The following is a 24,097-nucleotide window of genomic DNA, read 5'->3' as shown; positions in this document are numbered from 1 at the left end:
ACTTAATACACTACAATGACTAAAATAACAAAGCATAAAATATCACATAGAATTGCTATAACAGTACCCATTATTTAAAATAAATAAATATAACTCTAAAAAAAATAATAAAAAAAAAACGAGTTACAGCAAAACGTAACTAAATAAACCGTAATCGATGTTGAAGTGAACTCTAAATTGATAAAATAGTATCGATCCAGCTGAAGTGGCCGCTCTATTAGTCACCCTAGCTAGGGAGGATAGCATTTTTGTTTTAGTAGATACCTAGTGTAATTACATTTATTGGCCCTTTTTTTTTAAGTACGTATGTGGTAACAGATGAGCTTTCGATCGACTATTTAAATTTGTATAAGAGTCTCAAAAATAAATTGATGAATCAATTGAATTGACTTTTTGTATCTGTAATCGAATGAATCGTAAATGCTATTGTTGTATGGAGTGTTTTGTATTAATATTTGTTTTAATCTTGAATATTCCAAATATTTTTACTTTTGAGAGACTTTTAAATACATCTATTTTGAACGTATGTACTTATATATGTTCAAATAGGTATATAATAACTAGCGGTCCGCTCGCGGCTTCGCCTGCGTGAACTACTTTATTATTAATTTCTGTCTCCATGAGTACCTACGTCCTATAAGTGACGACCATACAAAATTTGAGACTCCCAGCATTTGTAGTAACGAAGTTTCATACAAACTTTCAACCCCAAAAACAACCCCTTAGAAGTCGAATATTGCTTACCCGACTCTTATATTTTTTAACAATTCCTTCACCTAGTTTGTTACAAGTAAGTATATCATATTCTTTGTAATTAATGTTAATATTATACGATCATATTAAAGCGTCATAGGTTTTCTTCCACTGATACTTATATCCGACAAACTGATACAAAATGAAGCTATAAAAGCTCCTACAATTTATCACAAAGCGAGCTTTCATTCTTTTCGATATAAAAACAAGGTATTTTATTCACGAGACAATAAATTACAAGTGGCGTTCCAGTGAACAGGAAAATAAAACATTGCTTCGATTCCACTGTTGGTGTGTCGGTACCGTTGAGATTGCACTTATTGAGATAGTTCGATTATTTAGAGTGCGCTCTACATTCCTAACAAAAAAATATACAAAAAATTGGCTTTTGTATAAATATTATAATAGCTAGAGATATTATTCTAAATATCTTTGTTTTAAATTATTAATTTTGGTTTAGTAATGCTTAAAAATTGTTTTTAAAAAAGCTTCGGTTGTGGGTTCGATCCCCACTTGAGGAAGTGAAATATTTCTTTACTTTTATATTTCCATTTCTTCGCTCTTGCGCGGCGTTGAGTTCTGCCACACAACACGCAATGCCTCCAGAATTCGGCAGAAAATGGGGAACGGAGTATCTTAACACAAGGTTCCCTCTGCCTACCCTGCTGTGTGCGGGATACAGTGTGAAGCTGACTTAAAAAAAACTTAAAGATCAATTAAATTTATTGCATATAAATCGAAAAAAAATAATGAAAGTATACATTAAACTTATTAATGACTCTTGCATATATGTTTTAAGGCGTTTATTATACAATAAATCAATATACGCTGTGGGGCATATCATTTCCGATATTATGATTTATGCCAATAGTATTTAATTTTTGTATCTTTCGCGAGTTCACAAGAATATTATGCAATAAGATTTAAAAACATGTGTTTGCATAAGAGAAGCCACATGTGTCCAACATCTGGTTCAGCATTGTATTTTACTATGGAGGTCGTGTATTCGATTACTATGTGACACCATTTTTTTATTTATCTACTAAATAAACATTGTTTAGGTTAATAATGGGTGATCAATGATGTTTCAATAAGAAAAGAAAGTTCTAGGGTGAAAAAATTCTTAAACAAAAAAAGAGACTCATTGATTTCAGATTCGATTCCCAGTTGAGGATCTTCTTACTATTACAAAGAATGGATATGTATTTAACGTAAATATAACTCGAACGATATTTTGATGGGTACTTCCTTAATATTAAGTGACAAAAAAATGAATTTCTTAATTAGGCCTCGTTACGTTCATGGTTGGGCACCGGTTGCACCAGTGAAAGTGGACCCATTGTGACCCAGAATTAATAAATCATTATAATTATGTTTTCTTTGCGTACGCTGTATGGAAAAAGTCATAGTTAATTAACTGTGTGGTGATACAAGGAAATATTTTCGATTTCCGATAATTTTGATTGTTTATTTCATATTTTCGTTATATTTATACAAATTTTATGTTTATAGTTCTGAATAAACTAAACCTCCTTTAAACATATTATTTTAGCTGTGCTGTGCTTTATAATTTTAGCTTGACGCTGTATCCCGCATATAGCAGGATAGGGAGAGGGAACCTAGAATTAAGACACTCCGCTCCCCACTTTTCGCCGATTTTTTTGCAAAATGGGCAGTATTTAACGCCGGGCTTTTTGCCTCGGTGCCAGAGAGAAGAAATAAACACCTAACCTGCGCCACAACTGCCTTTATTATTTTTTATAATAACAATTCGTGGATGAATTCAGTTCCAGTATACAGATGTAACATTAATAATTCAAGATATACGTCACAAGTATTTCGTTGAACTGTAAATGAAGTTCGACTCAGTTGCCGTGTTTGCGAATCTGCTCTAGATAGACTCTAGTTTACAAGATATACCTACTCGTACTTACATTTAATTTAAAAATTTAGTAAACAATAAGGCTTGAACGTTTAATGGGAATTGAGTGTCGTAACATTAGGTTCCCAGGTTCCCTCTGCCTACCCTGCTATGAGCCGGAAATAGCTAAAAGCTAAAAAACAGAATAGTAAGGTGAAATCTTATTATTGGAGTTAACACTTGTTATACGCAATTACTATTTTAAAATGATAAGTAGAGAACAGAATGAAATATCAATAACTTGAAGATGACTAAATATAACAAAAAAGGATCAATAATATTTTTTATATATTATTTTAATATTTGAAATGCTACCCTTAATGCAAATGTATTCACAATATAATTTAAATTACATTATAACAGTATTTCCTCTTTAAAGTTCATAAAAACAGCCTTTGTCGGTTGCACCAGAACTAAAGTTCGCGGGTCCAAATGAATTATTCACGCCTCGAATGTGTATCATATAATTTTGACATTTACTTATAGCGCTCTTATTATTCTTTATGATCAGTTATATAATAATATAAAAGTATTCTTAATACCTTTGTATTGCACTTTTTTATTATTTTTGTGTTACACGAAGGGAGCTTTTTTAATGAAAATTAGTAATAATTTTAAATAATCCGACAAACAAATAAATAACAAATAAAATTGGAGAACGGAGTGTCTTAACACTATGTTCCCTCTGCCTACCCTGATATGTGCGGGATACAGCGTGACGCTAAAAAAAAGTAATAAAATTTATATTTGTTAAATAACTAAATAATTACCTCAAATAGGATTAGAACGTACGACCTCTGATCTATATTCAATGTACACCACTGGACATATGAATCCTTTGTTCTTTTAAAATAATTTTAAAATCTCAATATACTTAATATACCAAAATAAAACATAAATAACTTTCCGGTTTAAAATTACAATGCAGCAATCAAAGCGAAAGAAACGCATCGCGATATTAATTGTTTCTGATGGACTCTTATCGCGGAGTGGAATCAGTGCATCGTATACACTCTTATGATTGATAAGTTTAAATGGAAGGTTGTTTTATATACATATATCTATATTGTTTGTTATCTTTTATATTTGTTTTTTGTTATGACAAAAGAAAAGGTAAAGGGAAACTAAAATAAAAAATTTCCTTCAAAAGTTACATTTCTCTCTGAATTTATTGATAAATAATAATAATTATTTTTTTTTTGTAGAACTAATAAAAATCTAATAAACCAGAATCCCCCATAACGGAATCTACAGGAATTACTAAATTAGCTAATTTTTACAGTTTTCATTTTCTATTTGACATTTTGACACAAAATATTTTGTTTATGTGCATTTTAAACTGCTTTTATTCACTAGGGAAAAAATACTTTACTAGAAAACGTATATTTTTTTTTATTTCAAATCAATTTCCTTTCCTAAATTATAAAAACTACGTCGAAATGCTTACCTATATTTTATTAACAACTTTTTTATGTTGTGTAAATAATTATAAATATTATATGAAGAAAAGAACAAGAAATAGCATGTATATGTAGTATTTACTTTGACAGTGACCGACGAGGCGTGCTGGACGCGGCGGCGTTGCAGGCTTTAGCAGGCGAGAGTGTGCTGGAGAAGGAACGACAGCTATCGGAGATGATCTTACAGCTGCAAATGGTTAGAGAGCAGCTACTCTCTCAACAGGAACACACAAAGGTAGGAATTTCTTTTGTAAATCTATGGTATAACAAAAATATTATAATTCTGTTTAATGTTAATATTTTTTTTATAAATAGTAGGTTTAATATAAATTAATATTTACATAAATGATAGCTCTTAATAAATATATAAAAAAAAAAGCTTTTTTAAAGAAAAAGTTCTTTTAAACTTACATTAGAAATAGTTACAGGCGACTCTACCTAGTCCTACGGGGTACAAATTTAAATTTAATTTAAAGTAACACAATGTATTCTATTAAAAGTTTCTAACAACAAAGTCGATTCGAGGCGAAACAAACCTAATTTGCAAAAGGGTAAACAAAAACCGGTAGAATCCTTTGAAAAGGAACCTTTGGAAATTTAAAATGAAAAAGCTCATTTTTACTTTTTTTGATACTGAAAACAGATAATATTTTAAACTTATTTTCAATACAAATTCATAAGATATCAATCAATATCTACTAATTAGATATTTACTTACTAAACTAAATAAACATTCCAATCAAGTAGATAAAAGACATATTTAGTTATTACCATAAATAATTACATACATTACGAATATAATAAATACCAAATATATATATTTTCCGTACGTCTAATAAGAAAATTTTAGTCTATTTTCGAGAAATCAATAATATTTTAAATATAAACCTTAACCCGAATAAATATCATTGTACAGGCGGACACCTTCCAACTGTGCCACAATGGCTAAGCTTATTAAGTTATATACATTCTACTTAGTTCTTTGTAAAAAGATCAACCAATTTCCATAAAGTTCTCGCACAAAAGCTACAAAGAGGGTTGTATTCAAATCTGGCTCCGTGACCTTGCATGCTAACATCCGTCTGGACAGAGGGGGCTTAAGTGTTTTAGGAAACAAAATGTTATATCAATAAAAGGAAAAAAGGTGACATAATATAATACTACTTTATACATAATTTTGTTTATTTTAATACTAGCGGTTTGCTCACGGTTTTTTCGCTTCAAATTATTGTTATGTTATAGCCAAATTAAGTAAAATCCTTACATTAATTGTAGTTTATATTTTGTTCTGATGTATAAGCTATATTACTAAAAAGTTTCATCTAAACCCGTTCAGCAGTATTTGCGTGAAAGTGGAACAAACATTAGTAGAATTTTAATGAGAACTAATAACAAAAGATTCATATGTAGTTTTTAAAACTCAATTAATACTATAATTATCATTAAATAAAAAAAAAATCTAATAAAATAAAAAAAAAAAGAAACATTTATCATACAAAACCCATATCTATTATATAGATATCTATAATATAGATAGATATACTAATTGACGTTATATTAGTCATATTAACTAAAAAGCTTCTTGTTAAAGCGAATCTATTCATCGCCACCCCATTACAAAAAGTGTCTAAATAACTCATATAGTAGGTTCATCAATTTAAGCGCTCATAAAACATAAAAGGTGAAAAAGGTATACAAAAATAGCTGATTGCAAATATGTAGGTAGTACGTATTGATTGTGAATATTGAATGTGCAATTTGTCTTTAATTCGGATTCAGATACAATAGTAATGAAAATCCTTTCATCTCAAATCAATTTGATGAATATGTGTGTGTTGGTCTGTTTGTGTGTAGCCGTAGAACATGGTGTGGAAGTGTTATGTGGTGTTTTGTGTGATGTAGAGGTAGGGTTAGGTTTTGTAAAAAAATTATTTCAAAGAAAATACTAATATTAGGGTGTTCATTTAAAATGATAATTTGAAATTGAAACCAATAAGAATATTAGGCAAAATAATTGTTAAATAATATCTATGAACTTTTACATATATTTTTAACATTAATATCTTATTTTAGAATTGTATGCTCTTATAATCTATATTTTACCAAATATTAGTCAGTAAATTTTTGTTTTCAATGTTTCCCAGCACAGATACTTCAAAATTAATTCAAATTCCATAAAAAACACAATTACCTAAATTTAAAAATGTAGTAATTCTTAAATTCTACCATCCTATCTATATATTTCGACATATCCATACAAATCATAATTTACCGTTTCCACTGTGAATTCTTTGATCGCAGACGCACACACGCCTGTGCTGTGCTGGGTTGCACTGGGGCGCCAGTCGACTGCAACAAAGACACTCTCATACTAATGAATCAGCGATAAAAACTCGAACAACTCCCGATCACATGCCCCGTGCAGGGCTGGCGACGACGACGGGGTGTCATTAGATTCATATTAGTTTATTTTGTTTTGTAATACTATTAGGATAAAAATAATAAGCAAAATGTTAAGACTGCCTTGAATTTTAAGTTAGCCCGATTGTTATAAATAATATGAAAGTGCTAAATACAAAATATATACCTAATATTTAAATGCATTCTTTATTACTTAACGTATAGTTCTAAATCTTTAGTTAGTTTATTCCGAAATGTCTTTATTAAACATACAAGTTTTCAGTTAGTTAGTTATTTCTTTTACGGCTAAACGTACAATATATTTCGCACAATTAAACAGCCATCTTATCCCAATTACCCCACGACACATAATATTCCCTAAACATTTACCAGCATACCCACAAATAAGTACCAACCCTGCAATTGTTGACTGTACGGATTGAAGAGGCCCGCCATAGATGCGCAAATGGGTGCGGGTAATGGCCGCCTCGCGTTTCGTATTCGCGCTTTTTTCAAACAGAACGAACGTCCCTTTGTTGACTCCATTCCGGATTCATTCGGAATAGGCGTTCGATACTGGCTGCCTGAAAAAAAACTTTTTTTTTCAACCCCTTTTTTCACATCATTCGTTGTTTTCTGTCTTCCTGCCAGACAGGTGTGTTCGATTGGCTTCGATTGGTTTAGATACGTGGTATTACGTGTTTTCTATGTATTGTATTGATAAATTATGTATGAGTATATTAGGTATAACAGTAGTAAGGCCGTGGCACAGTGGCAAAGTACTTGTCTGTAAACGCGATGGTTGTAGATTCGATTCTCACTAAGGAAATTGATATATTTTTATTTCTTCGCTCTGGGACATAGAGTTCTGCCACTTTATACTAAACTGTTATATACATACTTCTGTCTGACTAACCTGCTATCTGCGGGATATAACGTGAATCTAATAAAATTGATTATAATATTTGCTTCTATTAAATAGATATACCTACAGGATTGTCTCATATACCTATATCACTAAAAGTGCCAGTCGTTATAGAGTTTTGTCACTGACAAAGTAGTGATTGAAGAGCGCTCGTGGCTAGTAAACCGTTCCCTTTTAATTTTCATTATTTAAGGTTATTATTAGTAAACATATTATTAATAATTATTGATATAATAATAATTAATAATAAATAAAGACTTACATTATTGACTTATCTATTTACATACGAGTAGTATAACCATATGTAGAATGTTCTGCCGAGGTAGAGGACGCAGGTTCAACCTACATGTGAATCATTTAGAGCGTAAAAATAAGATATTTTGTATTTATCTTGAAAAGATAATAATTTCAAGGTATTTTAGCGTGGGCACAATGACGTTTTTACTTTAAATGTAATTTCTTAGATTAAACATACATACCTAAAAATATATATTTAATATTTAAATATAATTTAATCAATGCAACTGTTGTTTTATCATTTTTTTATAAAATATTTATGTTTTATCTTTTTTTATAAATTATTTATAAAAAAATGTAATTAACCCGATAAAAAATTATAAATATACCGATTAAAATCTATATTTAATATCGGGCTCAAGTCAATTTGGACAAGGTCGTGGACTTAAAAAATATATAAATAAAACTAATAATGTATAATTTCTTTAGATTAATACATGTAATTAGACTGTATTTAATTATAAAGGAGGCTTTCTATCAACAGAGTTTTTCAGTTGTTCTTAATAAGAAGTCGGCAAATTAATTTAGCTGCATTTACAGATTTAACTTGTAAAGCTGTTTCCATAAGTTATATTTTATATATAGGTATCTATATACCTATATAAAGCAACACAAAGCTTACTTCCATATACCACCCTACAAAAAGATAGCCCCCTCATTGTGCCCAATGAAACAAACGGAAATATGAGAATCAAAATGAAAATGAAACGGAAAAACGGGTACTTCACCCGTCGAGAACTGGACAAAAAATGAACGGCAACGGCAACGGGAACGGGAACTTAATTCGCAAAAAGCACGTTTGATGTCGCTAATTGACAATCAGTAAGGGATGCGTCTCATTGGGCCGTCGTTACGCTTTTAAAAATTAAAGACAAAACAAATTATTGGGGTGGACATTTTTTATTCCTTCCTTTTTTTATATTTATGTTAACCTATGTTTGGGGGTAAATATTTTTAATTGTGCGTAGGGAATGGAAATGTTGATTTTAATATAATGACATATGCATATGTATACATTTGTATACTTATACAGCGTTCGAATGTGTAACTATGAGAATTGTGTGGATTTCAATCGAGATAAATTCATTTTTATATGAAAATTAGTAAATCTGACAGTTTCCCATGAATATCCATACACTGCACTGTGAAATATCGTAGATATATTAAATTAGCATCCTATAAAAAAAACGTTTTCTTTCAAAGCCCAGTACAAATTAAGCGCAAATCATCTTCATAATAAAGTTCTTATATAACTACCTCATATATTAAAACGTGGTTCTAGAAAAGAAATAGGCCAATTTCAACGTTCAAATGAACACGAATAATTTATCAATTTATTTCCCTTAATAAGAAAATCGAGCAACATCGTAAATCCTAATATGACCCGCTTTAAACAACCTACCTGTACTCGTATATAGCTAAAACAAAAAGTATACAGATCCCAACACTTATAACTTCATCACACCGAGTACTTACGTGTAAAAAATGTGTAAAATCTTTTGAGCTCGCTCACAAAAAACACGTATGTGGGTAATATTGACAAAATTAATATTCCGCAAATTATATTTATATTTATATTTTACATCGCGATGTTTCAAACAAGCGGCGCACTCTTAACCAACTTGTCACTTACATTAAAAGGTCCGCTAAATTCGCACATGTCAACGAGATGCATTTAAAAATGCATTTGAATCGTGAAAATCCTGGGGTTACCGTCAGACCAATTAGTTTGTGAAAGAAACCGACGGACACGTGACAACGTTTGATTTAAAATGTTTAAATATTTTATATTTACGTTCCGCCGCCGCGCTATAGAGCAATTGGTTTTATATAAAAAATGGAAAAAAATAAATAAACACCTAGCGTTTTGTGTCATCGCGAGATATTTCTTCATAATTAATTTTTGCTACAATTATAAAAGTATTTCTAATTGCGACGTTTAATGACCTATTTTAATCTCGGCGTAGTTTTTGTGCTTTTACGGTGTTTTAACTCGCTTCATTTATTTAAATTAACGATTTAAGTTAAATTTAGTTTGTTTAGATTGTATTGTTGACTGATATAGCCAATTTAGTATATATACGACTTAGTATGAGACAGAACAGGCCGCCCACGCCCATACGTCACCAATCTACTTTCTATGTCGATCATATCTATTTATACCTACATAACTCAATCCATTGTTTTCCCAATGATAGCCGACGAATCAAATTATTGGCTGTATTATACAAAACCAACTACCACGCGAATATCAGCTTTAAACTCGAAAAATTGTAAAGGGTAATGGTGAAATTCGCACGAACGCTTTTACTAGGGCAGCGCATGGAGGGGATAACAATCGTCTATTGTCGATGCCTATCTCTTTTGCGCATCGCCAGCAAGCGTTTGTTAGATACGTAAATATTTGCTGTCTCGCTCTCACACAATGCTCGATGGAAATGGTCACGCCTTTGTAGTTTCCTTTGATTCGTCGACGAAAGCTGCGCATGTCCTTTGAATTTGGCTTAAAAATAAATGCATAGTTTAATGATTATTTGTATCTAGTTAAAGTTGTATCGCCGTTAATGTACATACTTGTTTTATTCTAGTATCGCCTAGGTTTCCTCTAACTGGTTTGGTTCGATGGATTTTTATTGCGTAAAATTTTGTAACGCGTCTGCATTCTTCCGCTCAAATTGCAAGTGTAGAGACGGGAAACCATTTGATTTACACAACCTCAAGTCTGTTTTCAATTATTACTTAAGCAATTTATTAATAAATACAAATATTAAAATACAAATAAATAAATTAATCAGCTTCACCCTGTATCCCGCACACAGCAGGGTAGGTAGAAGGAACATAGTGTTAAGATACTCCGTGTGATGCTTGTTGAGTGGGGAAAATCATCGCCGCACTTTGCCTCGACACCAGATCGAAGAAATGAAAATAGACAAATATTTCATTTCTTCGAGTGAAGATGGAACCCAAAACCAGTCATGTTACATACTCTTAATTTTAAAACATTTAACAATTATTAATAATACTACAGATTTCGTGTACATCACTAATATTTAGTAAATACTTAAATGTCTAGTCAAGATTAATCATCGAGTCGTGCTTTTAATTTGTGCAGAGCGTGTAAGTGGTTATTTTAAATAGGTAAATATTGAATGATGTATGTATGTACAGTCAATCAGAGTAAACCGCATCGAATGGGAACGAGCCTAATAGTGCTGTCAAATCACTTGTCGATACCGGTATATAGGCTTGCGGAGTTTTAGATTAATTATTATGTGGCCCCGTGACTTCGCACGTTTGCTAAATGGAAAGGAAAATGTTGCTAGAGTCAATATTGTAATATGCAAGTCAAATATGCTTTGACTATTATTATTGTAGAATATATTAATAATATTGTTTTGATTATTATGTTTTAAGTTAATATGGGGAATCTTTAAAAAGATTTTTTTTTAATAATTTAACAGTATCCACCTAATCTAAAATAGTATTACATATTAAATAGAAAAAAATCTAACGAAAATCCATATATTTGACCAAAAATTGTAACAATATATTGTTTTTAAAAAATCCCAGATGAAAAAAGCAGCTATTACTCAGTAGTGAAGCGTATCTGTTTCACGCCGGCTTTAAGTATTTATAGAACTAAATTTACCAACACAGTTATTAGAAACGGTCATTATATAGTATAGCGAGTTATTTTTAAATGGTACGTTTCAATGAGCCACCGACGTGGGCGAGGCTATAAATATACGAAAGATAGTTTTTCTCTATAGCTTTTAGGATCGCCTTTTTTAAAGATTTCACTTCAGTATAGCTTATGGCCTCGAAATGTTAATCTGTCGGCTATTATTGCATACTTTGAAAGTTTCAAAGAAAATTTATATTTTTGCTCGTTTCAATGTGATAATTATTTAATTACAGTGATTGCATTTTCGTAATTTAGATCTCGTGTGAATAAAAATTTCTTTTCTTTTCTTTACTTTTTTAAAGATTAGGCAACGAAAGAAAAGAAATGAGAATTTAATGTTTACCTTCTAATGTACATATCTAAATAAGATCACGTGTATTATATAAAAAATAATATTTTTAGCAAAAACGACTTAACGTTCTAAAGACATAATAAAAATTCAACCGCAAAAGAAACTGTCAGTCTTCAGTGACCGCATCTGAAGAAAACGTAATTCTTACAAGAGGTAGAAAGAAACCTTTGAGAAAATCATATTTTCTGCCCCTTTTGTAGGGGGTGGGGGAGGGGGAGGGAGTTCCATAATTAAATAGTGTACGCTTAGTTACACGAACAAGTCGTGAAAAGTTTTGTAAGGAAAATTCGAATCGCGCTGTTGAGTAGCAACATTATGAGTGCTATTACTAATTTAGCAGTTTGTCTTATTATTCTTGTTCCAGCGTTAATTAAAAGGATCTTCAAATATACATTTTAAACTCGGATAATATTCGAAATGGAGTAAACTACTCCAGATTAAACTAATCTAGATTATCTTAATCTTGTTGGAAAATATAAAAGCAGTTTAAAATTTTCTTACATTGTAACTTTTCTCATACCTAATCAGAAAAAAGAAAAACCCGGAAAATAAACAGCAAGCGAAAACAATATGGACAAAAGATGCCAAAATCCTTTCACGTCAAGGAGCCGCAAACAAAAACCCTAGTTGGGAAGCAAATTAAGGTTCACAAACGAAACTCATTTACCGATACAACACCAGTACAGCCAATGGCGAGCTGATTCGGAAAATGGGTATGAAAAGCGAGTCAAATCAACACTGAGGCAGTTCTTTGTCAGTATTCAGCGAGAACACACAAATGCTTTTCTTGGACGGCTTTCACGCTTTTCTATAGAGTTAATAAAGGTTCCCACGGACACAATGAGCCGGGAAGGCAAGGAGAATGATGAAAAGTTAGAATGTGGGCCACGCCCACGGCGGTAGAGACGGAGTTTTCTTTTATCGACATTCTTGTGAAGCGAGCTTTTTTTTGCTTTTACAGTTTTTTTGTATAAGATACTGGAATGATAGTTCGGTATACTGAATATAGATGAAATAAATTGGAAATACAGAACATTTCTCATATATATGTGAATTTTGGTAAACTTTATATATCTAATTTAATTAGCTTTCATATCACTCTTTTCTTTCTAAGTTAAATTAACATTTAATATACCTTTACAAAGCTTTATAAGAAACTAGTGGACCCGGACGCGGCTACGCCTGCTTGAACTATAAGAATATTTTCGCGTCGGTCATACTCATACTGTGCCGCCCGAAGGCTAGGTCATTTTGAATCAGTGACATCTCCTTAATTATTTATTAGAATGTTATACATTAAACTATAATTTCAATCTAAATAAAATGCTAAAAGTGACTATTATATTTATTTTCATAAGGATGAATATCCAAACGTCGCGGTAACGGTTGCGTAGCGACGCGACGGTTGTTATTAATATGGCAGAATAAATTGCATGTCAAATAAGAAAGTACTTTAAAATATATTAGTTTATATGTGTAATGTAATGTTATATAGCCTATAGCACTTCTGAAGAATGCAGCTTTCATACAAAACAAAAACAAAGTAAATCGGACCAGTAGATCCAGAGATCTTAGCGTTCAAACAAACAAACAAACAAACAAACAAACTCTTCCGCTTTATTATATTAGTATAGATACCATAGATAATTAGTATATTTAACCAGCTAATGACAGAACATCGACATGCACTCCTCACTAACCACCTTCCCGTCACTTTCCAATTATTTTTGCGGGCTTTCTTCTACAGTGTAGGTTGAATGAGAAACATAATGGAGCCAGATTTTAAGGAATTACGCTTTTTGTTCTCGAATAAATGAGAAGACCGCTTAGTTTTTCCTTTCTAACAACTTGCGATTAATTTATTTAATAAGTTGTTGCTGAATAGACCGTGCTGCGATGAATCGGACTTTCCATTTTCTTTTTACATTTTTTCTCTATACACTGAGCTCTTGTGTTTTGATTTCGAAATACGAATAGACGTAAGCATTATACTCTTTAGCGGGCATCTTGGAAGATACCGTTTTTGTACGGCTTCTCTTTACAAATGTATGTTTTGTGAAATTCTTTAAGGCGATTTATATTTTATTCTAGATCTGAGAATAAAAGAGCCAATTAAAGAATTAAATAAATCAATGATATTTCGTATGCAGTAAGTTTATTTAAGTAAGTTTCAATTATAAAACATATTTTAAACAGACTTTAAACATCTGTGGAATAAAGTATTGGAATTTTTCTATTTTAACATATTTTCATCAAAATGTAAGGAACGTGACGTCGCACATACTGGCGGGATGAACGTTCATTTTGTTTTCAATATAGGTACCATGTGCAGAAAAGCTGGTCTGTAAATTCTAACTCATAAATTACTTCCGAATTACGAAACATAATATTTATTTTCTAATAAGTATATTACGCATTGGTAAAACAATAAAAAGCGCTCAAATGTCTCAAAAATTGGGCAAATTAATAAATAAAACCAGATATTTTAACTTTTGGTACAACAACATTATCAGACATCAAACCATAATTAACTTTTGATCTTGAAAATAATCCGTTCATTATCACACATATAATTATTTAATTTATTTAAACAATCTCGTTATGAAACCTTCGTACAATTTCCGTTACTAAAAATAATTACAATTGTTTCTTAAAAATGGTACTAAGGACAAGTTAATTATTATGGAATGCTGCTTAAACAGTAACATTGACCGCATTTTTTATAATAATTTCGTATTGTTTTTATTACAATATATCTAAATCTAGAAAAAATTAGACGATTTATTGGAAACAGAATTGGATCTAAAAACTCACTCCCGAAAATCAAATCTACGACCTTCGAAAAACAAACAATCTTTTCCTGCATATTTCACATAAGGCTTTAAAAAGCCTTTTAAGCTAATAAAATGTATTTAAGCACATTGTAAAAAAATTAACGTTGAATTCGCGCGAATAATGTACGTACTGTTACTTAATCAACGAGATTAAAAACACGAATGCGGCGTTTCCGTTTCATCTTTTATTATCTTGAATCTTTCTTATTTTGGTCATATTCTTTTGTATGACTAATTTCGTATGTGTAATATAGTACTTATTTATATTATGTCATAACTGTGCCATATTGTTTATATAACTTGGAAATTGCAAAAAACATTAATTAGATAGATTTTTTTCGATATTATTTGTAACTCACGTTTCGACATATGGTAATATCACTCTACTATTTAGATATTTATTTATATGGCAACATCCTTCGCGAATGAACAGAAAATATAAAACCTCAGCTACGTTTATATTACTAAACAAAACACAAAAAAAAACAAAACGTTCCCATATACTCGTATATCCAAAAAAATCATTGAATACCCAACCCGTGTTGGAAGCCTAAAATTTTTTGTTAAAAAATCCAAGTGCTTCGAGAGACGGGAAATATAGTATAGTAACTGAGTCATAAAAGTAAAAATTGGCCTTTATTTTGCTCCTATTGTAGAAACAAAGAAAATAGTATGTAGTCGTCGCTTTTCAGTGCCTACAATCCTACAATACAAAAAGTAGTTTTGGAAGCTGGAAACGTCGGGCGTAAAGATTTGAGAGCTTCAAGCACTGAGTCGAGCAGGAGTGTGCGTTCAATACAGTATGTGTTTTCATGACAAAATATATTTAACTATAAATGGTAAAATTTGGTGTATTTTTTATATATTACCAAAATTTATAATTTACTCTATACATTTTTATTCTGTACCAAAAAACAGTAACCATTTTTCGGTTATAAAAAAAACTAAACTAAAAGTTAATAGTATGTAAAAAATACCTAAATTAATTGTATAAAAAATATCTATTAAAACATTAAATATTCTAGAGCTACAAAGAACGTTCAAAACATTATATTTGCACACTAAAGCTGTATAATAATAACATTAGTTAAAATTGTAATATATATTTTGTTAATAAATTGCAATGTAAAAGAAGTTATTAATATAAATTATCTGTGGCACATCAAAGATATGATTTTTATTTAAAATATATAGTATTTTTGTGAAACGGACCATTCTTCTTTCAAATGCTCACATCCCGGAAAAATAAACTTGTCACACATGTTTCATTACAAAAGAGAACAACAGATCGGTGTTTCCTCCGAACATGTTATAAGCGTAGAGCGAATATTTAAATTTATGAACTAACTAATACTAACTTATCTCCCGATATGTATTCAAAGAAAGACAATGACTTACCTTATTTTAGTCATATAAAAAATATAAACCCCTTATCAGATGAACTGACGACCTTAAGGTTAAAGTTACCGGAAACCATGGACTTTTAGGGGAGACTTATGTCCAGCAGTGGGCGTGAAAAAGCTGGGTTATAAGGGTTTTGATTAACCAACAAATGTTAATATAGTAATTAACACATGTTTAGGCCTGTATGTTGAGACCTTGATTTTTCAAAATCAATCGGGTTATAAATACTAATTAAAGTAACAAAAAAATATTATTAAAATCATTTTTTCTTATTAAAATCCTGAATCAAATTTACAGCTGAAAATAAAAAGATTAACAATCGAAACCACTATCTATATTAATAAATCGCTCAGCACTTGTCACTTGAACAACAATAGCGCCATTTGGCGGGTAGCCGTAGATCTGTCGTCGGTGGTCACCCGAATACCCCGATACGAACCCCCCATTAGTGTAATAGACGTCAAAGGTGGCAATCAGTTACTGATTCACGTGTTTTGTTTGATTTTCATATTGTTTGGGCTATTATTTTTATATTAATGGATTGTTTCAGTTTTTCGGTAAAATAGAGAGATTATAGGCCCTCTGGTTCCGTTACTGCTCGTTTAAGATATAGGGTAAGCTGGTCTAGGAGCACTCACTTAAGGTTTAAAATATTCTAAAAGAAACAAAATGGAATAAAAAAAATGAAGTAGTCATTTATTGCGTCTATAATTTAATCATATACCATAAAAAAATAGAAAAAATAACAAAAATACTTTTTAGCTCTCAGGATAACAAAAATAATGACAAGTGGGAATTGCGTACTCTTACACATGTGATTGTGTAAGAGTACGCTTCTAGTTTGTTAAGAGTACGCGGATTATCCATTAGCTTATGGTCACTTGCAGAGCCGGCAAATTAGATATCCTAAACCGTCATATATTGTGCAAGCTTCATGCCACCATTTCGAGCATTCTATCCCTATGTGGGGGGGTTCACGTACATTTAAGTGCATGATGGGCATCTCCAAACCATTTTAGGCATTTTCTTTGGCACTTTAAAGGCACTTCTGAACTTTTTAGAAAGACTCTTTGAATCTTTTTTTGGTACTTTCTTTGAAGAAAGCTTTGAAGCTTCCTCGAGAGCTAGTTTATATGAAGGTCCACTAAAAATATCCGACTTAGCTCTTTTGTGGTGAGATTGTGATAAAAATTCTGCTCGTGGTAGGAATTCAACGTTTTGAATTTGAAGACAAGCAAGTGGTGTATGAGCTCTGTCTCAACTAACTATTGAAGAAGTGAACGGTTGAAAATTTTGTGAGCACGAAGGCTGCGGAGAATTGCCTATAAAATAATTATTATGCTCAACGTTTTGTTGCGACACATTAGCCAGTTTGAAAATGTGTTCTTCATTCGATTCTGCTAAAGGTGTATCTTGTGCCAAATGGTGTTCAGGGTTCGTCACGTGATTCTGCCAAAGGGATATGTTCTGGTACATCATTAGCTGATTGGGAAATTTGTATTGTGCATGTAAGAGTACGCGCGTACTCTTATAAGATGCACAACTGAGTACTCCTACACATTCTAGCCAAATCGTAAACAAGCGAAGTTTATTGCCATCTCTTGGCGACAACCGCAATTACTCTAGCCGCATGTTTTAGGCATTGCCTTCGAATACTTCACAGTTTACTTCGATTTTACTAAAAAAATGCATTTTTGTCTCAATAACACTTCTAAAATGGTAAAAATATTTAATGTTTTGAGTAAAAATCTTAAAACTTATGTAATTTCTATGTTTTCCTTCGAATTTGATTTTTTTTTCGCCCAGCACTTTCTTACATCGCTGGGATCCCATTACGACTAAGACAAGTCGCGCATCATAAACCACTTCACGGATAATTGGGTTGCGTACTCTTATCGGCTGCGTCCTCATAGACCAGGTTACCCTATTGGGATCGGAATCGGATCAGGATTTTTATATAGGTATATATAACAACTTTTACAAAAAAATATTTATATACCTATATTTCATAATAATATAAACATAGGTAGATTAATACTAAATCCAAAGATTTTCTTATGAACAGGTGAATTACATTCTATACCCACACATCAGCACCCCACCGTCTATAACGCTACGTTTGTCGTCGCATCTATTCACTCCTTCCAAATTTATAGTGGAACTAGCATTTTATTCGCTAAAGACAGATTTACGAGCTCTTTGGGCTATTGTGACTGGAATATTATTATTGTGCTCTGTTTCTCATTTGTTTTTAGAATTCTAAGGTATGTCTGGTCATATTGATAGTATTTATAATCGAATTTGTATGTGTAAGCTATTTTTTATATATTTTTTATGATAATTTAGTTATATATTACTTTATTTTAATTTTTTTTATATATCTATCATTTTTGTTTTTTTTTTTGACATTTACGTGTCAATATTTGGAGACATATGTAGTCAGTGTAATGTATTTAATTTTTTTCAACGATAAAGTTAAAATACAGTAACCTTCATTAGGAAGAGGTTGCTTAAAAAACACACACAAATTCTAAATTTCCCATAAATTTTTAAAAGTGAAATTTTTAATCAAGTTTTGAGGCCATCGTGGCGCAGCAGAGGGTGTGACTGTAACGCGACGAGTGTGGGTTCGATCCCCATTCGACAAAGTGAAATATTTATTTACGTTTTTATATCGGCAGAAAGTGAAAGCTGAAGATTGAAATAATCTTTTTACCAATATAACTAAGACATATACGTACGGTAGGTACGTACACTCTGTTATATTAATAGCTACACGCGAAGTAATCCAGCAGTAAAAGTGTCCAGTTACTTTTATCTTTGAGTTGATCGATCGGCCGTTTACAAATGTTTTTATAGGCGGCCCCTTAATGACATTTTATTTGTATTACCTCTTTATCTCCGCATCAAGTAAAATATAATTCTAGAATAACATTTATTTTAAGAGGATTTCATTTAACATGTGGGTGTTCTGTTTTGTTTACAATTATTTATTCCGTTTTTCTTTACAGAACATCTTTACTTAGTAGTGACTTCATTCTCTACTTTTCACCTATTTAGGACCATCGCCTTTTGATTACCAGAATTCTTCAACGTTAGTCTAGTGTTATGCAACGGAGAAAATACCTATATAGGAATTAAATATAGATAATTCTGGAAATGCAAATATGTAACAAATATCCCACTGATTTTGATTACATAATCTCTATACATCTAATATTACGCCAAAGATTTTCTCATAACCATTCCCATACAAACGCAACACCAGAAACATCATAATTAAAAATAATAATCAGAAAGAAACGATATAAAAAATATCATCGATACACACGTGTTGTAATATTTGAAGTATTATTACACGAACTCGTGTCAAGATAACGATGTCAACGAAAATTTTTATTTAAAAGTGAAAAATGCGATACCCTTTACTGAAAGCCGCGCTATCCGCTACATAAATTATACATGATAAAATCGGATTTTGATGAATATATAGCTTCTTCTCCAAGATGGTTCCCTTGTCTTGCAACTACTTTTTAGTTCTTAATAAAAATTGTTAATTGAACTGTTTATATGTGATATTGTTTTTGTCTTTCGCTTTTTATGCTAAGTAAATAGAGGGAACCTAATGAAACATTAGGTACTTAGTCATTCGCATTCTGATCGTTATGGAGTTTAAATTCTATACTATTATAATTAAAGCTAAGTTGCACAGATACACAAGCGTGTGACAGTAAAAACGATAGGTTATGGGTTCAATTCCCACTCGAAAAAATTAAATGCTTAATATTTTAATTTCCTTGCTTTGGTATCGAGGAAAAAGCGTTGAGTTCTGCCACCCAACACTAATTGCCTCTAGAATTCAACGAAAAGTGGGGAACGTAAGTGTCTTAATGAGAACGGAGTATCTAGGTTCCGAGGCTTCTTCTGCCGATAATAACACTCTAAATAATGCATTTAAATAATACATTTTATTTATCACAAAGATATTTATATTTGTACACACTGACACCATTCACTCTTATAAGAATAACTCCACTTTCAACACCATTAAGAGAGAAGTGAAGAAAAATTAACACGATAAAAGATTTTCTTGAAAATAAATCACATCCGGTCTTTAGGCATAAAGAGAATCTGTCGGCGACAACGTCAACAATCGATATCCGCCGATGAAAAATATGAGGTCCATTCAATGTTGGGGATGTGTAGTGGATTCTATATATTGTTTATATAGTGAGGACTTCGAAGTGTTAGACATTAACGCGGTTGAGGTTCCATTCTCACTCGGGGAATGAGTTGTATTCGCCCTGGTAACACTAATTGGGACAATGAGGAACGGAGTGTTTTAACACTAGGTTTCCTCTTCTTTGTCACATCTACGGGATACAGCGTGAAAATGATAGCTACCTATATTTCATATTTATTTATTAATAATCTTACGCGAAAAAGAATTTAGGGAAAATCTTCTTTTTTAATATGTTCAGAAATTGTAGTTTTATCTTAGGTAACTTAAAATTATTATTCTTTAATTAAAACAATTTAAATATGTAATTTAATGATCATTATTTGTTAAATATGATGTCCTCTCGTGAGCAGATATCATTAATCTAGCATATATTACAATGTAAACGCATCGTGAGGTGCGTCTTTGATCTCACCGACTTTGTAGGGTTGAAACGTTTTTATCACTAAAAACAAAAAAGCTACCTTTTAAGGCAATTACTTATATCAGAAGCTATATAAAATGTATTAATGAACATTTTAATAGTTAATTGTATTAACTTAGCAAAGATGTTTTTAATTTCTTGTACTTTTGTCATGCATATTTATTATAGAGCTTAAAAATAAATACTTAGTAATATTTAAATAGTGGAGAAATAAGAAAATAGTAGAGAAATAAGAAGATAGTTCTGGGTTTGTAGTTGAATTTCACTTATGTTCAAAATATTTTCGTTCCTCGCTTTGTTAGAAGGTCGCGGTAGCGTACCGCATCCTAGGTTCGATTCGCACTTTGTGTAATAAATTATTTAAATTTCTTAAATAAATAATTTAAACCTTCTGATGAAAAAAAATGTAACTGATGCTATAATACTTTAATTCACAATGGATATCAGCATCAACCCTAACCAAGAAAGAGTAGCTAACGCAGTTTACATAGACATCATTCAAATGTATGAACTCGCTATTTACGTTTGACCAGACCACTCTTACGGATTGTTATTGGAATAATAAAGAGGGATACGTACTTGTATACACTACGGCTATCACGCAGCCAGACGTAAAACCGTAATATAATTCTCAGTACTCCATACGATTGCAAAACTCACGCTTTATTCTCGCTTTCTGCGAACTGCCACTTCTGTTGTAGTTTAATAATCTATGTTTATATGAACTAGTTTTGTTTGATAGGCTGTTTGGATTATGGAAAGTGATTTTTTAAACACTCGAATTTAATAATCGGTTAGATTTTTCAATGTGAGATTTATTTATGACAGCTTTCTTGAGCTTTGATGGTTTGAAATTCCAGTATCTACTTACATTAACATTGCACGGTGTGTATACAATAATTGTTGTTATTATATGCCTAATAAAATACACTTCAAAGACAGATGTGCTTAGAAGTTGGCAAAAGCTTTTCCGAATTATTCTAGAAATTTGTTTGGAATCGTAATAATAAATGAAAATCTTAATATTATTTAAATAATTAAAGTTTCAATGAAAATGTAGGCTACTGACTGTGGGCGGGCTTCATATTTCTTTTTTTTCAGCGAAAATAAGTGATAAAATTTTATCTACAATGGCAATAGCGTGTCACCTAAATAGGTATACCCACAAATCTGTTCTCGACGTGGCCCATTATGCGGCATCCGCTATATTCACTTGTCAAATGTCACACTCGATGAAATTTAGAACGAAGGGCTTGTTTCTAAGGTGTTTTTAATATATTTAATATGTTAATAACATAAATTCTACAAACTTCAAACTTCCTAATAACATAAATTTTGGAAAAAAAAAACGTGTTAACATTTCTTATACATTAAATAAAATTAAGAACTTTATTTCATCACTCGCTCCAGAAATGTTATTGAAAGTGATCAAAAGTAAAGTTTAGGTACTTTGGTACCTTGGGACTTATCTTACTGAAAGCACAGAAGTTTTGGGTTCCAACTCTCCCCCCCATAATATAGAAGATGCGTGAAGATAAAAAACTAAAACAGCACTAAAATGAAATATATACCATAAAGACGTAAGTCGCATTCGGTGCTCAAATGCATATAAAAAGCTCTGCCAAAAGCGGTGTCGACAAAGTGCCTTAAATTTTTTAATTGCAAGTCGCCTTATGATTATTATTCGTCTTTGTACGTTCACAAGGCAACATGTGTGCAGCCTTTACCGACTTGCGTGCAGTCTGTAGCTTGAACTAACAGCGGATATACTATAAATTAAATAATAATGGAATTACCATTACATTTTTAGAATTTTATGTAAAAATTTTAGGCAAATTCTTTTATAATAGTTTTACGTAAATATCCCATAATATACCAAATATTTTCAAATTAATATACGATAAATAAATGATATAAATGATATCTATTTAGATTTAGTTTTCTAGGTTTTATGTAATTTTTACATATTATTATCGTTAATTAAAAATAAACTTTTTTTTCTAATTTAATACATTATAATTCTAACATTACCAGCCTTTCTACATCCGAATGGGTTTCCGCCGCCGCCACCGCGACCGCGCCCGTCTCGTGCCTGGTCATCGCTCGCACCCTAGCGTTAGAATTTAATAGCGTCGCTCCTTACACCCTGTATGTGGACCTAACAAGATGCTTTTGAGTCGCACAATATTATAATATTATGCTCATTAGTGGGCATTTATTCAAGTTTGTCCATATTATGCGCCTAGAGAATTTATTTTAAAGTCTGTAAACGGTTTTAATGTTGAATATATTTTTTTTTTTGCCATTTTCTTATATCTTTTTTTTTGAGTCCCAACAAACGGCGGGCGTATGTGATTAAAAGTACGTGACACTTTTCATTTAATTATGTTAAAATTGTGAGGCTGCTTTTAATAGATACATAAGGTGTCTATGATGAACTTTTGAACTGTATGTTTCATATTGCTTATACGATATATTCATTATGCATTTTTTTAAGTACACATTGGAGCATATAGTAGTTAAAACCAAGAAGAATCGCCCTAATTTCGAGACATCGCGTCTTGAATGGCGGAACCCAACGCCGCGCTTCTATTAATTTACTAATCTAATTACAAAAAATCAAAGAAATTATTATTCAACACAGTTCATATAGAAAACTATGGCATTGGTAATAACTAGTTCGATTACACCTGTACAGTGAATGACCTTCACGACAGATATTTGATAACAGCCGTACTATATGACGTCAGATGCAAATTAACCATTCGGCCAAGCAGCTGATGAAAAGGTGGTTCCTTAAATGCCAAAAGGTTGCATTTTCTATTAGATGTCATTTGACCTTAAATTCTGACTTATCCAATATACGATCTTGAAATTATTTTATCCATATAATTTAATATTTAATGGTATTTATGTTTATATTCAAATACAAACATAATTATTAGATATTGATTAATAATTAATTTAAAGTTATACTTATTTTTAATTTTTTTTATTTCAGGTAATTATTCGGTGTTACTTTTCGGACCTACGGAGCTTTCCCTTCGATGTTGCAGCGTGGTATGTAATAGGAAAGTTATTGCATAATAAACCTAATAAAATATCTAAACCATTTTTGATATATTAAATATATTTAAGTATATTTAAAAAAATATTTTTGTAATTCCACACGGGTTTCACTCGTAGTTCCTAATCTACAACCTAAAAAAGTTAAAATCTTCTCTCCCTGCACAAAGGCTATCTATAAAAATAATAAAACTCAAACCAAAAATATTTTTCCAACCAAAATATAATAAACAAAAAAAACCATAAAAACTAATTACACTAAAAAACGTACTGTAATAAAAAGGATCAGATAAATCGGGACGTCTCATCAAACGGGTCCAGTAATTAGTACCGAGT

The 24,097-nt window shown here is 31.3% G+C and overlaps 1 protein-coding gene across 5 annotated transcripts in view; it reads left to right on the top strand.

Moving 5' to 3' along the window:
- The window catches only part of Sox102F (transcription factor Sox102F), a 235,113-nt gene that overhangs the window by 181,289 nt on the left and 29,727 nt on the right, over positions 1 to 24,097 (top strand). For 4 of the 5 annotated variants that reach the window (XM_085195736.1, XM_085195734.1, XM_085195735.1 and 1 more), the window contains one exon: positions 4,210 to 4,369. In XM_085195736.1, coding sequence (XP_085051862.1) covers positions 4,210 to 4,369 — 160 coding nt within the window. The remainder of the gene's footprint in view (positions 1 to 4,209; positions 4,370 to 24,097) is intronic. The other variant, XM_085195738.1, reaches the window with a different exon arrangement.

Source organism: Heliconius melpomene, chromosome 13 (genome assembly GCF_056956725.1).
Source record: "Heliconius melpomene rosina isolate 202511_hmr_F chromosome 13, ASM5695672v1, whole genome shotgun sequence".
Classification (NCBI taxonomy): domain Eukaryota; kingdom Metazoa; phylum Arthropoda; class Insecta; order Lepidoptera; family Nymphalidae; genus Heliconius; species Heliconius melpomene.
This window is presented reverse-complemented; position numbering and strand designations above follow the sequence as displayed.